Here is a 17,594-nt window from a genome sequence, read left to right as displayed (position 1 = left end):
GGGCTGATGAATATGCAGTGAATTTTCAGTGGCAGTCCTTGACATGTGGTCTGGGTGGCACAAAAATAATCGGTGAAGAATAAAGGAGATTGGAAGTGCAGTTAAGTTATTTCTAGTTTTGGGAGAGCAAAGGATGATGTTAAGCTAATAGGTGTAGAGAATGCTTCTTTAACTGGAATGAGCAGTAGATATGTGTATATAAAACCTGAAATGAAACATAAACAGGGAGTTTTACTCATAGCTGCTGATGCAGCTCATCAGAAATCTGCTTGCATGTCCCAGAACAGTATCTGCCACAGCTTTTGTTGTGCTGCCTACGTCTTCTGTGCTTGTTTGATGCCCCCTAAAGAAAAAGGGAAAAGGAGTTACAATTGACATTTGGTGGGTGCAGGAACAATTAATTGACTATAGATGTTGATTTTTCTGGTTAGACCTAGTACCTAAGTCTGTCTTCGGTGTATGGAAGTTAAATAGTAGGATTTTCATACTTAGCTGATAATGCTTCACGTGGATTTGTAAAGGTTCAAGATAGTTAGTACAAGTGCAGAATCCAGGATAACATATGTTAACCATCTTGACCAATAGGCGTATTTTTCTTGTTGCCTTTCACATGCATTGCCTGCATTAGTCAGATAGTCTCTTGCAATAAAAGGGATTTCTAGTTTTTGAGATTTCTAGGCAGAAACAATGGGATTTAGGGAAAAAATGGTAAGAAGGAAAAAAAACTGAAGTAGTCTTTTTTTTTTTTTTCCCTAAGGTGGTCCACCTCCTTCCACAGTCAGTCAGTCTGCTCCTGTGACTCTCCCTGGAAATCTTCCCTCTAGCAGTCCTTACACAATGCCTCCAGAGCCGACCCTTTCCCAGAATCCCCTCTCCATTATGATGTCCAGGATGTCCAAATTTGCCATGCCCAGCTCTACACCGCTGTATCATGATGCCATCAAAACTGTGGCCAGCTCGGATGATGACTCCCCTCCAGCACGCTCCCCAAACTTGCCACCTATGAACAGTGTACCAGGTAAGAAACTCAAAGAAACATAAACACAAGCTATTGGATAACACGATGAGGGTGATTTTTACGGAAGCTTCATCAGATGAAGATAGCAAGAGGGAAAAATCTGAAGAATATATAGTCATGCGTTGTTTTTGAGGAAGGCAGCTGCAATTCTCTGAAATGGGGAGATGGAAATTCTCCTTGCAACCCGTTTTTTTCTGTCCAGAAAGTGTCTGTTCTTCAGAAAGTGTCTAATCTGGAAAATCTTTATGTATGGGAGAGAATTCCACTCAGGCAGACTGGAATTACTTGTGTGAGTGAACGCTGCTCATGGGAATGAGGGTCAGACCTACAATGTGTTATCCAGAGGTAACCATTCTTCCCCTGTCTTCAGGCAGTGTCACAGAAGCTTCACAGTTTTTTGGATTTTGTTTTTTTGTTTTTTTGTTTGGCACTGAATCATCTGGGTGAGCATGTTTATATGAGAAATCAAATTCTTGCTGATTGCTTAATGTTCATGGGTATGTATTTAATACAAAAGTAGGCTGTAGCCCCTCCACCCAATTGAATTAACATAGTTGAAAGAGCGGATGAGTGGATGTCTCATGAGAAGAGCAATTGGTAATGAATTCTTGATGAGTTTACCTGTAGCTTTGCTGTCTGTTTCATACAGGTAATGATTAGAGTGGCTGTGTATACCTGGGGAAGCTGGCAAATTTAATAAGTTCATGATGATAGCTCATTAACCTCATGGATCACCACCTCCTAGTCTTACGAGGGTTATCTGATTAATCACTTCTTGCGTTTTGAAAGGAAATCCAGTCACTTCCCAGTGGACAAGTGTCCGTGTGCTGATAAACTGTCACAGACATGCTTGTTACTGCCTGTGTCATCTAGACTGGCGGGGAAGTAGTAAAGGTTTGGGTTGGATTCATATCCTACTTACAGAGTAGGCTTTAGTCACTTTTTGATAGGGGAGTGGCAAGCTTAGGGAGACAGCTGTGCAGGTGGCATAAATTTTCTGGTTAAAATAATGTTTTTCCAAAGCCACTACTGATGTTTTTTTACTAGCACTAATTTTTGTGTGTGTGTGTGGACTTGGTAACCTTGCAGAAAGCTCTCTGATAGCTTTATTGATTGTTATTGGCTGTTATCTAAATGTGATTCCTTATTTCTTCCCTAGGAATGGGCATTAATTCTCAGAATCCTCGAATTTCAGGTCCAAACCCAGTGGGTCCAATGCCAACCCTTAGCCCTATGGGAATGACCCAGCCTCTTTCCCACAACAACCAGATGCCCTCTCCAAATGCTATGGGACCCAATATACCTCCTCATGGGGTCCCTGTGGGACCCGGCCTGATGTCACACAACCCGATGATGGGGCACGGTTCCCAGGAGTCTCCAATGGTACCTCAAGGACGCCTGGGCTTCCCACAGGGTTTCCCTCCCGTACAGTCCCCACCACAGCAGGTGCCATTTCCACACAACGGGCCCAGCGGTGGACAATCAGGAATGGGCTTCCACGGAGAAGGACCTCTGGGGCGTCCTACCAACCTGCCCCAAAGTTCGACAGATCCAGCACTTTGCAAGACTGGAGGCCCTGGCGGTCCAGACTCCTTCACTGTTCTTGGAAACAACATGCCTTCAGTTTTCACTGATCCAGAGCTGCAGGAGGTGATCCGTCCTGGAGCCACGGGAATACCTGAGTTTGACCTGTCCAGGATTATCCCATCGGAGAAGCCGAGCCAGACACTACAGTATTTCCCTCGTGGGGAGGTGCCAGGCCGCAAGCAGCCTCAGGGCCCTGGGCCTGGGATCTCCCACATGCAGGGGATGATAGGAGAGCAGACCCCAAGGATGGGACTGACGTTGCCTGGCATGGGGGGCCCTGGGCCGGTGGGAACTCCAGATATCCCCCTTGGGACCGCTCCGTCCATGCCAGGTCATAACCCAATGAGACCGCCTGCCTTCCTGCAGCAAGGCATGATGGGGCCGCACCACCGCATGATGTCACCAGCACAAACTGCGATGCCTGGCCAGCCCGCGCTCATGAGTAACCCTGTGGCTGCCGTGGGCATGATCCCAGGCAAGGACCGAGCCCCCGCGGGGCTGTACAGTCACCCGGGCCCTGTGGGGTCACCTGGTATGATGATGTCAATGCAGGGCATGATGGGACCCCAACAAAACATCATGATTCCCCCCCAGATGAGGCCCCGAGGTATGGCTGCTGACGTTGGCATGGGAGGATTTAGCCAAGGCCCTGGAAACCCAGGGAACATGATGTTTTAAGCTGCTACCATAAGACTGGATGTTCTGATCCTTGTCAAGATGAGATTCCAAGTCCTGAGGGCTTTTTTGGGAGCTTCAGGAGTACAGTTTGGCCATGCAATAGGTGAAAAGAGACCAGAGGACGCTTTGGGAAATCTCGAATGTATGGAATTACCTGAAAAAAAAAATTATTCATTTTAACAGGTTGTTTTTTTTTAAGATTTATTTTTTAAAAATTATTTTTGTGGACTTGGGTATCCCGTGACAGCACCTGCTTTGAGAATCTGTAGCTGTATTTTGAGAATTGCCATTTGTCACAAGTTGCACCATTCTCTGTATGTTTACGTCTTTTGGACTGGCTTCTCCCAGGACTCTTGGTTATTTTTGGGGTTTTTTGTGTACTGTACTATATTGTAAAAGGGATTTTAGCAGAGACTTTAGTCTTTGGGGTGAGAGGAGAATGGGATTCTAGGCTGTTTACTTTAGGTGGAGAATCCATCTTCAGAACTTTGGACTATTTTCCTTCAACTCCAATGTATAGAAAAACCAAACTACGACCTCAGAGCAGAGTATTAATGAAAAGCACAAAAAGGAACTTAAGTTCAGTGAGGGGAATCTTTTAAAAGAAATAAATAATAAGTTAAGGACATATTTTTCAAATTATGGCGTGCTGTCCAGCACCTTCTGTCTCTCCCTCCCACTCTTTATTAAATAGGCTTCTCTCTCTCTCCGTCCCCCTTCTGTCTCCTCTTATGGCAGCTGCAATACATTGTGTTATTTTGGGGAGTAAATCTAGGAGAGCCTCTCCTCACGTGGGGACTCTTCCCACTCTTAGGAAGGGGCTGGACTTGGACACTGTTACATTCTACAGTAGTCTCTCTCACTGTTTCCTATTCTCCTTTTCTTAGAAACCCCAAGTGATTTTATTAATGTGGGAGTGGAACAGACACTAAAAGTTATCCAGGATTTTTTTGTGGTTATTTTTTTTTCCTCCTCAGCGTAAAACGTTCTGTGTAACCTCCATTAAATTTGGTACAAAACCACTCGCCAGGGCTGTGGTGTCAGAAAAATAAAATATATTGTTTCTTACAAAAATGAACTGTCGTCTTTATCCAGTCCAGTTGTTTCTGTGTACATCAGACAGCTGGCCAGATGACTGTTTGCTCTTCCTTATGATCACAGCCAGCCCAGAGGCCAGGTGGGGCAAGCTTCAGCAGCTCCTAAAAGTCTGGTCTGTAGGCAGCTGGATGCTCCTTGCAAGGCACTTCTGTTTGCTTGATTTGACCCAACTTTGTTTTTCCTCAGAGTGAGGTCTTATTTCAGAATATCCCAGGCATGATAGTTATCGTCTTCCATCCTCAATTGTTGAGGGTCAAGGAATAGATTAAACTTTTTGTCTCCGTCACTTCCTCCTGGTGAGTGTTTGCAGCACTACAAGGTACATGGTTTTGAGCTTTCCCTAAGCAGCAGTGTCTGCCTGCCCAGTGCCAGAGTCCAACGCTGTGTGGGGCACTGGGGTTGTGTGTGTCCCTTGGGGCTTTGGATTTGGTAGGGTCTCTGACTGCTGTTTCTCAGAGGCTGAGATAGCGGGGAACGAACGAACTTAAAGGTGAGAGAGAAATCCTCTGAGCAGATTTTTATCAAGACAATCCTGCTGGGTAAATTGTTGCTTTGCTGTACTCCTCATCGATTGCTTTCTAATCCTCTGTCTTTTCAAACTTGCCTTTTGAGAGAATTTCAGCAAGAAGATTTTATGGGTTTGTCTATGAGGAGTGAAAGACTGGATGCTGAAACATGGCTTGGGAGTTGAGCCCTGCTCAACTGGAGAAGACCAGGATGAGCCAGGTGGGCATCTGTAGGGCAGGGTATTGGCTCTGTGGCTGTCTGCTCTCTGGTCCCCCAGCATTGTATATCGAGTATACATATACCCTGTATTTTTATACAAAATCCCTGTTTTTCCTTCTACTTACTGTTATTTGAAATTATTTCAATGAGTAGTTTTCTCAAAGGTCTGTTATTAGTGTGAAACTTCATGTGGAGAATGTCTATTTTTAATATGCCTGTGCATGAGAATTTTTTTCAGAGTAACTGACCCTTTTGCAGGTGGAAAAGAAATTGCTCTCCATGGCCAGTTTACCAAAGTTTAGTTGCTAGTGTTACAAAATGACTGAAGCTACGCACCTTGGGAGGCATGCAAGCCTCAGAGCCTTCTGTTGCCTGCTTCCAAATTCACCTTTGTGCTGTCATGCAAATTTACGATGATTTTGGGTGAGAATTACTCTTTTGACAGAGTGTAGGATGTATGTTGTGGTACTTCCTTCAAACAAGACAAGCAGCATGCCTGAAGCATGGGCTTGTCAAGATTTTAGAAAGAGCTGACAATGACACAGTGAGTGTTATTTCTGTAGAGTGGAGTTACCTTTTCTTTAAATGGTTGCAGAATTCCCATTCTAGGACCTTGTGTGGTAATTGTCACAGTGTGACCTTTTTAAGTATTGCCCCTTCTGCCACAACTCCTGACTCTTTTTGCCATGTTGAACAAAGCAAATTTCTTGATAAACATAGAAATAAGGTGGAGGCTTTGGGTTTCTAACAGTCTTTCTTAGTGCCTCCTATGCCTGTTGAGGTATTCTGAATAGCAAAGGATTTGAGGTGACCATGACTTATTCTAGGAAAAACTAGAACAGGGGATTCACTGTTTCAAAGCCGCTTGATAGTGAAAGAATATGTTTTAAAGATGCTGTATATTAAAGTTCCTTCAGTGTCCATCTAGCTTAAGATGCTAGCATTTGGTATCTTAATGAAGTTTTTACTACAGAAAATGCAGAAGACGTGGATTCTTCTGAGTCCAGGTAGGTCCACTTGACCTCAGTGGTGATGTCTGGTTTGCACCAGCTGATGGACAAGAGATGCTAATGCCTTAGCTGGCTCTGGTTGGAAAAATGACTTGGTTTTGCTCTGATTCTACCTCTCCCCTTTTTGCTTTGCAAATGAAAAGGCTTTCTAGCTGCCAGCCTTGCAAATTCACCTTGGCATCTGTAAGTCAGGCTCTGTTCTCTCCTGCTCATTTATAATCAATAGTAACTGTGACTCAGCACTGGTAGTCACGGTGCAGTTGAACATGGAAAATGGGGTTGCCCTTTTTAGTTTTCTTTCTCCCCTCCTTCTTCTCTTTTTTTAAACTTTCAAATCATCTTCCTCCACCTTTATTTGAAAGAATGAAATAGACTTTATTCATACATGCTTGGCTGCTCTTCCTCTCTAGTAACATGGGAGGAAACAGTCTGCTGTTCAAATTATCTCATCCCAGATGGCTGCACAGCCGGAGTGTGGAGAGACTTAAAAGGTAAACCCAGCAGATGGTGAACTTCTGAAACGCAAAGTAACGCGCCTGCTAAATCAAAAGTTTAAAATATTTGAAGTGTGTTTGTTTTAAAGTAGTAGACTGTTGCAAACAGGTCAACTGTGAAGTACACTGGTAGTTTTAAGCACCGTCCAAATGAACTCAAGCTTTGTACCTGTATCATGGGCCAGCTAATCTACCAAAGAACATGACAAGCAAGTTGCCAGCCTTGTGAGTTTAGTCCTGACCTCCTAGTGGTATCTAATGGGTAACGTTTCAGAAAACAGACCAATATGTGGAGATCTAATCTGCATCAGTCTTGGTTGGGATTTGAACAGTGGTGGTGCTTCTGGTACAGTACACATGTCCTGACTTGGAGTGGATGTGGGTGCCCAACTCTTCCTGAGGGTGTGAATCCTAAACACACTCCTTAGACTGTTGGAACACAGCATTTCTTGTGCTAAGGTGTCGGGGATATTAAAAATAAGGTATACACAGGACTTAATTTTGCAGCGCTTGGTATGCTGACTTTGTCTACTATGCTGGTTTTTATGCTGGTGGCAGAAAAAGCTGCATTTCACTGGTGGGGGTCTTCTGCACTCAGTGATGAACGTTTTCCTCATGCAGGCTGTTGGCTGAAACCTGTTCCCTATTTTGATATTTCTTGAGGATAAATGATCTGTGTTTGTAGGCACGTATTTAGTAGAACGCACTTCACTGTATCAACTGGTAGTAATTCTTCACTTAACGGTAAGTTGTCTCGCACTTGTGCTGTGTGTCATCTTTCTGGTGAGCTGACCTCTAATTTAAAGATTTTTTCCATTTTTAGCCAGTCCACATATTTTCCAATTATTTCTATTAACACTGTTTGTAGTAGATGTGTAACACCTAGTTTTATCATGCTCTATATGCGTACGGTTAAAGCACATTATCAGGAGTCTTCTTCAGGCCTTGAAAAGACCCAAACTCAAACTGCTAACTTTGTTCTGTTGGGTTTATTGACAAATACACCAAGCTTGCTATCCTCTCAATCTCCTTTGACTTTCAACCAGCAAACCTTTTGTGCCAAGATGTAGGTCCTCACAACTTGTTACACACTCAGGTTTTAAGCTTATGATTGTTTTTGTTTTGAGTCAGAGCATGAGTGAGGAAAGAAAAGTGATGCTGTTTCGTCTGGGATATTGGAAGCTTTAAAAGAGTATATTTTACATGAGGAAAAAAATAAAACTCTGAATTTGACATCTTTCCTGATAATACTAACATTGCCTTAAATGAAGCATACTATATGAGAATAGGTTTGCAATACAAAATGGAAAAGAAAAAAGTTTTTTAGGTTTAAGTTGATCAACCTGCGTTAACTGTTTTGGACTAAAATAGCAAGGGAGGCGGACTAACTTGGGTTAGCAGCTCCAGCTCAAGTTTGAGGGAACCTGAGGCTGAACATGTTAGCTGCTTATGTCAGCATTTCTCACATTAACAGGCCAGGGTAAGAAAGTTTTGGATTTCTTTTTCTGTCCTCTGGGATTGCTGTCTTTCCCAGTTTATGCAGAGAGTCAGCCTATTTGTATAAATGCACTGGTTCCTTGGGAAATTCTTGATTTCTGCAAATTTTTATTCCCTGTTCTCAGAAATGTCTCAGCTCTTCTATGCTTTGTTCGCAGTTCAGCACTTCTCACTTACTTTTGTCCTTTGGTCTTAAAACGCTTCCACTGTCCCACCAGTCCTCTTCTGAAATCATTATATATGCTAGTTGTGGACAGAAATAACTTGTCCTTTGTACTGTGGGCTGCGACTGCCATGGAGTTGCTCAGGGGGATGAGACCCACGTGTCGCCCAACCACTTCCACACAGAGGGAAGGGTAATGCTGGAGCAGGGCACAGAGGGCACCGCAGAAACCCTGCAAGAGACATTGATGAAATAACCTGTTCCCAGCAGAGGCTTCTTCCTAGCCACTGCCAAGAAGCTGGCCTGTTTTTCTGAGGTCTTCTGCTGTTCTATGTTACCCTGCCTAGAGTAATTTGATTATTTTAATTATGTGAATGCCGTGTCCTTTAACAATGTTATGTGCACCAGGACAGCTCATGCTGCTGAGTTCTGTGTTCTTGACCATGTTACCGTTTTTAACCTGGTTATCGCTCAGTTTTGCTGGGAGATGCTCCTAGCTCTTGTTTAGGAGAAGGTATGTGAATTCCCTCTTTGTCTACTCTGAGTGGCCTCTGATGCCACTCCGTGATACCCTTTTCCAAGCAGTCTGTGCCTCGCAAATAACATTAGGCCATACGGTTGCAAGTTTCCATTGCTGTTCTCCAAATACTTTATACAGTGAATAAGAGAGAGCTTGATTAGAGCAGAACGCACTGTTCTTAAGCAAGGGTACGCCATTGATTTTTATATAATGGCATTATGTTTTTAGCCTGTATAAAAACTTGGTGGAAAATAACAAATGTTTTGTTTGCTTTTTTGACAGCTTCTAATAGCAGTTCAGTGAGACCTCCAGCAATGGATTTAGTATTCAAATTATTCTGTTCATGGTGCGTGGTGTCAACATGTAATTGTGGTGGGGGCAGGCTAATTAAAGAGTAGAGGTAAATCAAGCCCACGCTTCTCAGGGAGAAGGTATTCTAGTGCCTCCAGTCACATATCTGTCAATGACTTACATGAACATCACTGCAGTCTGTTTTTGCTAAGAGACAACCAAAACTGCAGGGCCATTTTAATAAGTGGTCCCTCTTATTTTAGCCTTTACATATCCTAAAGAAGTAGGTTAGGATCCAAGTTTTATTGACTGATTGAAAAATTGAGATTTTGGCAACATAGTGATCCTTAGTATTGTCTTACAGGAAAAAAAGTGTCATAGTCTCAGCTAGAAGTACTTCTCTTGGCTATGCTGGTGTGTTCCTGTTTCAGCAAGTATAAAACAAATGCAGTACTGCCCAAAGTTGAAGTCAATAGTAGCTTCCCAGACTTCCTTGTTTAAAGCACATTAATCAGAGTTCACCAAGAGTGCATGTTCTTGTACTTGACCCACTGTGGTGGTTTTGCATGTTTGCAGCAGAATTTCCATAATTACAGGAGTGCAGGGAAGAGGTTTGGAAGCTTTCTGTCCCTTTGGAGAGGTTTTGTGTGCACAAAAATGCCCTCAAGAAGATGGGGTAGCTAAATGTTATGCAACTTGGGAGGTTCATCAGTCTGCAGAGCAACCATCCAGCATGGGTTCTGCAGTTTGATATACATAAAAGTAATCATTATGTCAAAGTTCTCAAGTCTGGTAGCACAGAGCAAGCTGGACTTCATCCCATAGTCCCAGCATATGAGGAACAGGTATGTTTTTCTTTCATGTTTTTCTTTCGTATTCCTGAAGCAGCAGGGCAATTTTAAAAGGTCTGTTCTCTCCCTTGCTGTTTTCAGCCCCTCTGTGCTTTTGTGTGGCTACCTCAGAAGTGAACAAGCCATTCTGTATGTGGCTTCTTTCATCGTGCTGCTAACAGTGAAAAGTGACACTGTACCACCCTGTGTCTGGTAGGAAAAAGTCCCCTCATCTAAAATATCTTTAGAATAGGGAAGGCTGGCAGGAACATAAAGAAGAATAGTCCAAGATTGTGACAGTGAGTTTTAATTTAAGACTAATTATTTATGAGTCAGTTTGCTGATTCTCCTCCGTTTGTGAGCACAGGTTATTGTATTCCTCTGGACTGAGCGAGTACTGTGAAAGAACTTGTAGAAATTCTTCAAGTGGGCAGAGGCCTGCTCTACATCCTTTCACCACTTGCTCCTGCAAAGGTAAAGAAACAAAGTCACATATCTGGTGCATTGCCAAAGCCCTTTTTTGCCGATACTGATGCATTCTGTGGCAGGGAAATACCCTAGTCAAGGCAACGACACAGAGAGGCAGAGGTTCACAGCCTTTGCCTAAGCTCACTAAATCAATAGCCAGCTCAACAGAAAAGAGAACTTGGCTACCATGGATATGCTGTAGGTGTTTTATCTGGCTTGATGGCATGCTCAGAACAAGTCTTGTTTCACAGCTTTTACATGCACACATGGCAAAACCAAAAGCCCAATATTTGTGTGATGGACTTTTCCTGGGATCTTACCTCTCCATGGTAAGACACGCGAACAAACCACTCTTTGGACTGCTGGTGCTGATACAGTTCCAGGGTCACATCTGCAGCATAAGGTGGCCACTTGCAATCAAAGGTGCCCAGTGCCACAAGGAGAGGAATAAGGGTAATGTCATGAGAAGCATAGAGAATGAGCTTGCTGATAAAAAGGAAAAAAAACAAACAAACCCAAACATGAAGTGTTAGCTGTGCTCCTCCCCCATGGATAGCCAGTAGCACTCATGCTTTTTCTAGCAGATGAGCACTCATTCTCTTTATCCACACATTCAACATTTTTCTAAACCAGCTTTTCACACTGACAGCAAGTTAGAATTTATAATGATTAGAGGAAGAGATCTGCCCTGTACCTGGCCTTTTCAGCTGGAGATGAGGGATCTACTGCTTCTGTAATGTTCTTCTGTAAGGTATAGAAAAGGAGACCAACACTCATCTGAAGAACTCTATAAAGAAGCAGAAATAAATCTACTAGTTTTTAAACCTTCAAATTAAATAATTTCAAACAAAACCCCTGGGAACCTGTTTTTCTCTTACAAATTGATAGCATGTATTGAGTGTAGCTAAGAACTATTAACTGCAATTCCTATGGTTACTTTTTATTTCAGCAGTTGCATAGTCACTGCTGAGGTTCTGTGATTGCAGATTGGGAGGGGAGAGGTGTTAACAAGCAGTCTCATGAGGTGTGGCCCACATAAAGGGAAACCTAGAAACTCCTTGATGTTCTCTATACTATTTTGTTTCCTTAGTTGTAATTTTTGGATGCATGGTTTTCAGCTAGGGAAGGTAACTAGTTGACTGCAAAACAGCAACTGAAGTGGTTGGGGTCTTTGGCAGGAAGGAGAGGAATGGGATTCAAGAAGGTGGCAGCTATATTTAAAAATTTCTTTTTGTTCAAGGCAGGGATAAAGAGGAGATGTTTAGACAACTTCTGATGTGAAGAAACTCCCTCTACCTAATGATACATCAGTGGAAATGGAGAATGAGTCTGACTGTGGCTCTCCCAGGTGTTGTTGGAGAGGGAGAAATCAGTCTTTCAGTACCCAAGATCCCAAATACAAGTTAAAGAAAAGGCAGTCCTATGAATCTGAAAGGAAGATAGCTGCTGGGCTAGCAACTCAGCCACCTTTACAAACAACTGTGGAGGAGGTAATTAACTGCATGGAGCAGCAGATTCTTTTGCAAGTAGTTACATGCGTGCAGGGCCTGGCATCACCTTTTCCACCAGCATCAACACTTCTCAGCCCAGTTGTGCAGGTGCCATCCCTAGGAGAAACTTCCCAGGTTGGAATTCAGATTGTAGTTGTACATCTGCAAGGGCAGCCTTGCCTATGCAGCCTCAGCGCTCTGGCTGGAAGCATCTCCTATTTTCTTCTGCTTTTGCCTTTGACACAGGTTCACTTAAACAACTGTGGCAGCTAAGGCATTTACTGCCTACCTCAGTGGCTACTGCTGTTCCTCGGAGACTGCTCAAGTCCACATCTTGGCCACCTCCGTCTAGACTCCTGTCCTAGCTCATGTTCCTGACTCAAGGTGCTGGATTTCACACCAGGATGGCTGATGCACAAACCTCATGAGGGGGCAGTAGCGTCTGGTGGAGGAATGCAGCAGATCAGAAAGGACTTTGCTCTGCTACAGTAAGCTGGTGTAGCTCATCCACGCTGGGTAAGCCTAAAACAACCCCTAAGGCTGGAGGCATGGATACAGGCAATCACCTTGAATCGTCTTCCAGAAGGAAAAGCATTGAGTCAACAGATCGACGCTCAACTGTCTGCTGAAAGTTCTTCAGCACAGGACAGCTTGGCAAATTGTGCACCTGGAAGGAGAAGATGTGGTATAACAATAGGGTTTGACCCCTTGAATCCAGCCTGAAGACAGCTGGATGACTGCCCACAGAAAACAACTGTTCATGTCACAGCATTTGTACTATGGTATTCATGTGAGGAGTTCTAGGATGGTTTTAAACATACAGACTTGCTCCGTGTACCAAAAGGATGGATGTTTGTTCCTGAGGATACATTTCTACGTGAAGAAAGTGTAATGCCTTCAGCTGTTCAGCTCACAGACAGACCAATTACCATTAGCTCCAGCAAAAAAAGAAGTACTAACGGGGGTACAAATATGCCCAGCTCCCTTCCAGTAGCAGAAGCAATCTGGCTCGCAGGTAGTATGTTGGAACCAGAACTGAGATGACTCTATTAGGTGCTGACTGCCAGAAAATGGAAAGCACTTTGTAACGGGGTAAGCAACGCCCAACTGCTCTCTTAGCCATACTTCATTACACTTGAAAGAGATACTAGATTTCAAGGTAAGAACAGAACTGGAGATGAGTCTTCATCCATCCTAGAGCAAGGCTGACTCTGCATCTTGCTTTTTAAAAAGGCTGTGCTTTAATGTAAGCTATTTCTATACACTTTCTGGATTGCACAGAAAGATACTGGAGTGCCCACTGGTATTAGTGGGTGTTCGCACTCTGGTTTTCTCCATATGCATGGTAAAGGGATGTTTCTTTCTGTGACAGTGCAACAGAACTGCTCAGCTCACCTGCTCAGCAAGAATGTTATCAAGGAGGAGAAAAAAATCCACAGACTTTTCACCATCAATACCCATCTTCTCCTTAATTGTTTTCAAGTCATCAGAGATACCTGGCTGTTGCAGAGCATTCTCCATCTTATGCCTGTCAGGGAATTAAGAAAACAAAACAACTTTTCATGCATCACGTTTTCTATCTTTTGGGGTTTTTTTGTGACCGCAGCCCAGTGAGAGGTAGAAGAGAAGCACCACAGGATACTGAGGGATTCCTGATATTGGGAGTCTTAAGTTGCAGACACTGTGTCTAGATATCAAGGATCAGAGCTGGCTATAGGCTCTCACAGAGGCGGGGGAAAAATTAAGATGAGATGTGAGCACTTCAGAAGTGGTTCCCATAAGCATTGGTTGTGTATCAGTTAACAGATCTGGTCATACTGGAACAGTACAACTCTGTGTCTTCAGGGAGTAGCCTTTAACTGCTTCGTGAAAGAAGAAAGGGTAGAAGCTTTGAACTGATTGGTGTATGGTGTGGGAAAAGGGAAACGCCTAGATACTCACTTGTAGCTTAAATTAACCTCTCACTTTGTTAGAAGCCATTTGCCTCTTTACACTGTTTTAAATTTTATTTTAAGAAGTTTAGTTGAGACTATGCTGGCCATGCAATTCAAGCAAAATACGTTGCATAGGTTTTGTTTTCTCTGACTCTGATCTGTTGAGGAGGAGGTAGGAAAAGTTTTTTAAGTTTGCTTTTAATTTTTTTATGAATGGCTCTAGTTTCTGTTTGAAATCAAATGTGCTAGAAGTTCTGACACAGCCTGTAAACTGAGGCAGTGCTTCTTATTGAAGCTTAAAAAAATCCACCTTGACATGGTCACAAAATGTGCCCATTAGGTGGGCTGGCAGGGAGGGAGTGGAAGAGCTTGCAGTTTACTCCCTTTTTGGACAGTTGATGTTACTAGAGGAAGCTGAATGTGCTGCTTCTATGGGCCTCACCTCACGCTGTCAAGAATAACCCTTTGCCAGCAGAGTCAAGCATTGTATAATGAGCTTCAGCAATTGAATTCTGACAACTCTTGAATTTTGGATGAAAATATGCTAATGTATAATCCAACCAAACTGTAATACATTTGCCTCTCTTGTTCAGTTTTCACCTCATGTCCAACCTGGCACAGGCATTTACTTGACTCTACAAACATGAGTGTTCTTTCTATGTAGGATGTTCCTTATTTTACTTCATTAGTCTCTGTTAGATGTGTAAAGGTTGAGTGTATTTCAGTTTCTTCAAGGTATAAATGTGGCAGGAATATTGTAATAACCCCCAGACCAGAAGCTGAATAGAAAAAGGAGGCCCAATATGTTCACACTTGAAAGGCGTGTTAAGAGATGTAGGTGACATTAATTCTGCCCTGCAGCAAGGCCGCAGAATAGCTGTACATTAGCTAGTAATGAGTGTTTGCTAGACACACAGATTAAATTAAATTGGTCTTTCAAGAAAAAGTCTCTATTTTTTATTTTCTTCTGGTGCCACTGCTTGGTATGTGACTCTGCTCACAAAGTATTTTATACAACTAGCTAACCATTCCCAAAGAACAGTAAGTGGCAGGGGAAGAAACAGGGAAATGGGAAGAAAGCATGCTGTTTTAAATTACTACTGCTGAAATGAAACAGCAGTGAAATCATATGGGGAGGTATGGCTGGCAATTACCTGCTCAAACACTTCAGGCGCTGGCAGTTTTGGTAATTGGGGTAGAGGATTTCAGAGCTTGCTTCATCAGTGACAATGACAACAGATCCTGTGGAACAAGAAGGAAGCTTCTGTGATCATAGTGTATCTGTGTCTTCAGACAGCTTTAATCACTCCCACAGTCTTTGTGCTCAAGTCCATTGCTGTCAAATAGCAATTCCCCCTGAGCTGTATCACCTGTAACACAAGCCACTGTGCTTGTTTCTGTGCACAGAGCATTTAATTCCACAGGGTTGTCTGCTGTGCTCCTTGTAAAGCTTTCTAGTTGCACCTTTTTTTTTTTCTTTTTTTTTTTCCTAGTATTTGTATGTAACAAAAATTAGTTTCTGTGTCATGAGGTGTAAGGAGCTCTGGCAACTCACTTCTGCTATTTGTTCCTGGAACTGAATACAGAGGGAACAGAAGTAAGATCTTCAAAACCCAGAGCATATTTCTAGGACATACATGTAGTTGTCAACTGTAGGATACAGCTGAAAGTTACTCCAGATACTGAACTTATAAAGGATCTTGATATTTCTATGGCCAAAATACTTGTGTTTCTCTGAGAAACTTTTTTTCAGATGAACACTGGAACTGGAACTTTTACCCTCTTGATTCTGAAGCAGGTTAATGCTAACCTCCTCAGCAGGTCTGAAATTGCAGCATTCATGGCAACAGATCCAAGCTGAGCACCAGCAAAAAGCTACACAAAGAGAGGGAGCGAGTGACAAGGTGACAAAGAACATAAACAACCAGGAGAGTATGGGGAAGAGGGCCAGGGGTGAAGAACCGGGGAAGACGTAATGACCAGGAGCCAGAGAGAGCTGGGTTGTGCAAGGTGTGTGCATCTAGGGAAGACTGAGAAAGGAAAGACACTGGTCAGAAGTCTCCCCAACCTTCTTTCTGCTGTTGGTACAGCCCAGCTAGCAGGCAGCGTGTAGACTCCAGATTCCGGAAAATATTAGTGGAACGGATGCTGAAAGAGAGAAAGCAGTTTGTGAGGTAACGCTTTCTCCTTCATATGGATGCAGCTGCAGCTGGGGAGGACTTGCTGGAACTGAGGGTTCTGCTTTGCCTGTGGCTCTGGAAACCTGTGGTGGGATTCATCTTGCCTCACTATAGACACCTATATCTGAACTGCTCTTTAACTTCCCTTCAGAGACAGTGGAGGTATTGATGCTTTTCTGGTGTAATTTTTATCTCATCCTAAACCAGACACGCCCAGCATTACTGATGTGAGCAGCAGGGGTGTGCTTCATCTCACTGAACTTTAGCTATTTAATCTACAGTGAGTTAAATTGTGCTCCAAAAATGCCTGTTTCTCTTCACTCACCATAAAGGTGCGTAACCACTGTCAATGGCTAAACCTAGGTGAGATTAATCTGTCGCTGGCATCGCTCTCAGGACTGATGGGGAACTGGGTGCTTTGTCTCACGAGTTCTTGCTCTGCAGGCTGAGCAAAGATGAAGGCACAGGGGCCAGCCAGTCTGCTCCAGGGTGGAGAAAGGTATGCTGCTCAGAAAGTTTCCCTAGCACAGGGCTACTCGTTAAGAGGGACGAAGCAAGGGAAGGTCCAGGAGGGAATCGAGAGACTCACAAAACCTCAGCAGGCTTAAATGTTGGTGAGAGAAAGTTGGCTTCTTCCACATAGCTTTTCCTCAGCCTTTCCCCCAGGGCAAACATCTGCTGCATCCCTACTGTTGTCAGCTGTCCTGCAATTGCACCACCCTAAGTGCAAAGAAAAGGAAGGGTCTCCAGTACAATCGGGAAATAAACAAAGTCTACAGAGGGAGCACAAAACCACTGTGAAAGACAGCCTCACCTTGAATGTGGTCTTTTTGTATTGCTCCTCATAGTATGAGGGAGGTTGAGGCCCTCCATTTAGGTCAGTCACTATGTAATCAAACTTAGTCTGAGCAGGTACCTCTAAAAGACTGGTATGCCATTCCACCTGTTTCCAAACAAGCAAACAAACAGTGCTTCAGTGAAAAACAAGAACTTTCCTGAGGATTAAACCAATGCTGGACTGTTATTCTATGCTGCCAACAGTGAGCCAAAGAGAACTGATCACACAGCACATGACAGCAGTGTTGTGTCTCGGATTTGCTGATGTCCTGTGTACTGATGATGTGCAGGAAACGCAGTACTTGCTTTCCTACCCTTACAGGAGAAGAATCTGTAGGAAATCGTTATTGCTGTTATTTGTTACACGCTGAAAAGCTTCTTTAGCGAACTACCCGAACTAATATTGGCCAGCTCCCGAGGCTGCCTCGGTGGTGGCGATGGGGAAGATGGATTCATTGCAATGACACCAAGGCAAGTGAGCACGTTTGCTGAGTATCTGCTGTGAGGCGCAGTGCTGCGGGGGAGCAGCAATAACTTGCGTTATAGCAGCTGCACCCCCGGTCTCCCATCCCTCCCCCCCTTCCTCTGAGGGCTCCCTGCGGCCGCAGCGGAGGCTGTTCCAGCTCCCATCACCCGCCCCACCGCCAGGCCGTGGGACCGAGCTGTCGCCGTCCCACTTCCAGCTTCCCCATTCCCACGTTCCCCCCACATTTACATTCGGTAGTGCCTTGGGACGGGGAAAAGCCCCGTTTATAGCCCGGGGCGGTAGCAGC

The 17,594-nt window shown here is 43.8% G+C and overlaps 2 protein-coding genes across 2 annotated transcripts; one reads left to right on the top strand and one right to left on the bottom strand.

Annotated features, from left to right (window-relative positions):
- Nucleotides 1-2,212: 2,212 nt before the first annotated feature.
- BCL9 (B-cell CLL/lymphoma 9) lies at nt 2,213-4,351 on the top strand. Its single transcript, XM_010084000.1, has one exon. The coding sequence runs from the start codon at nt 2,234-2,236 to the stop codon at nt 3,281-3,283; it is 1,050 nt and encodes a 349-aa protein (XP_010082302.1). The 5' UTR covers nt 2,213-2,233; the 3' UTR covers nt 3,284-4,351.
- Nucleotides 4,352-10,237: 5,886 nt separating this feature from the next.
- Nucleotides 10,238-16,927, bottom strand: ACP6 (acid phosphatase 6, lysophosphatidic; the record flags this gene model as incomplete). Its single annotated transcript, XM_010084001.1, has 9 exons — nt 10,238-10,378; nt 10,701-10,866; nt 11,075-11,167; nt 12,437-12,537; nt 13,266-13,398; nt 14,959-15,046; nt 15,873-15,952; nt 16,574-16,704; nt 16,799-16,927. Coding segments are annotated over 9 exons (1,062 nt in total), but the record flags the coding sequence as incomplete, so codon positions are not given.
- Nucleotides 16,928-17,594: the final 667 nt, after the last annotated feature.

This window comes from Pterocles gutturalis, unplaced genomic scaffold (assembly GCF_000699245.1).
Source record: "Pterocles gutturalis isolate BGI_N339 unplaced genomic scaffold, ASM69924v1 scaffold21360, whole genome shotgun sequence".
NCBI lineage: Eukaryota > Metazoa > Chordata > Aves > Pterocliformes > Pteroclidae > Pterocles > Pterocles gutturalis.
The sequence above is the reverse complement of the archived record's forward strand: the minus strand, read 5'-3'. Positions and strand labels throughout refer to the sequence as shown.

Coding starts and splice junctions, on each gene's coding strand:
- BCL9 (XM_010084000.1), top strand. CDS start 2,234: ATGCCAACCCTTAGCCCTATGGGAATGACCCAGCCTCTTTCCCACAAC.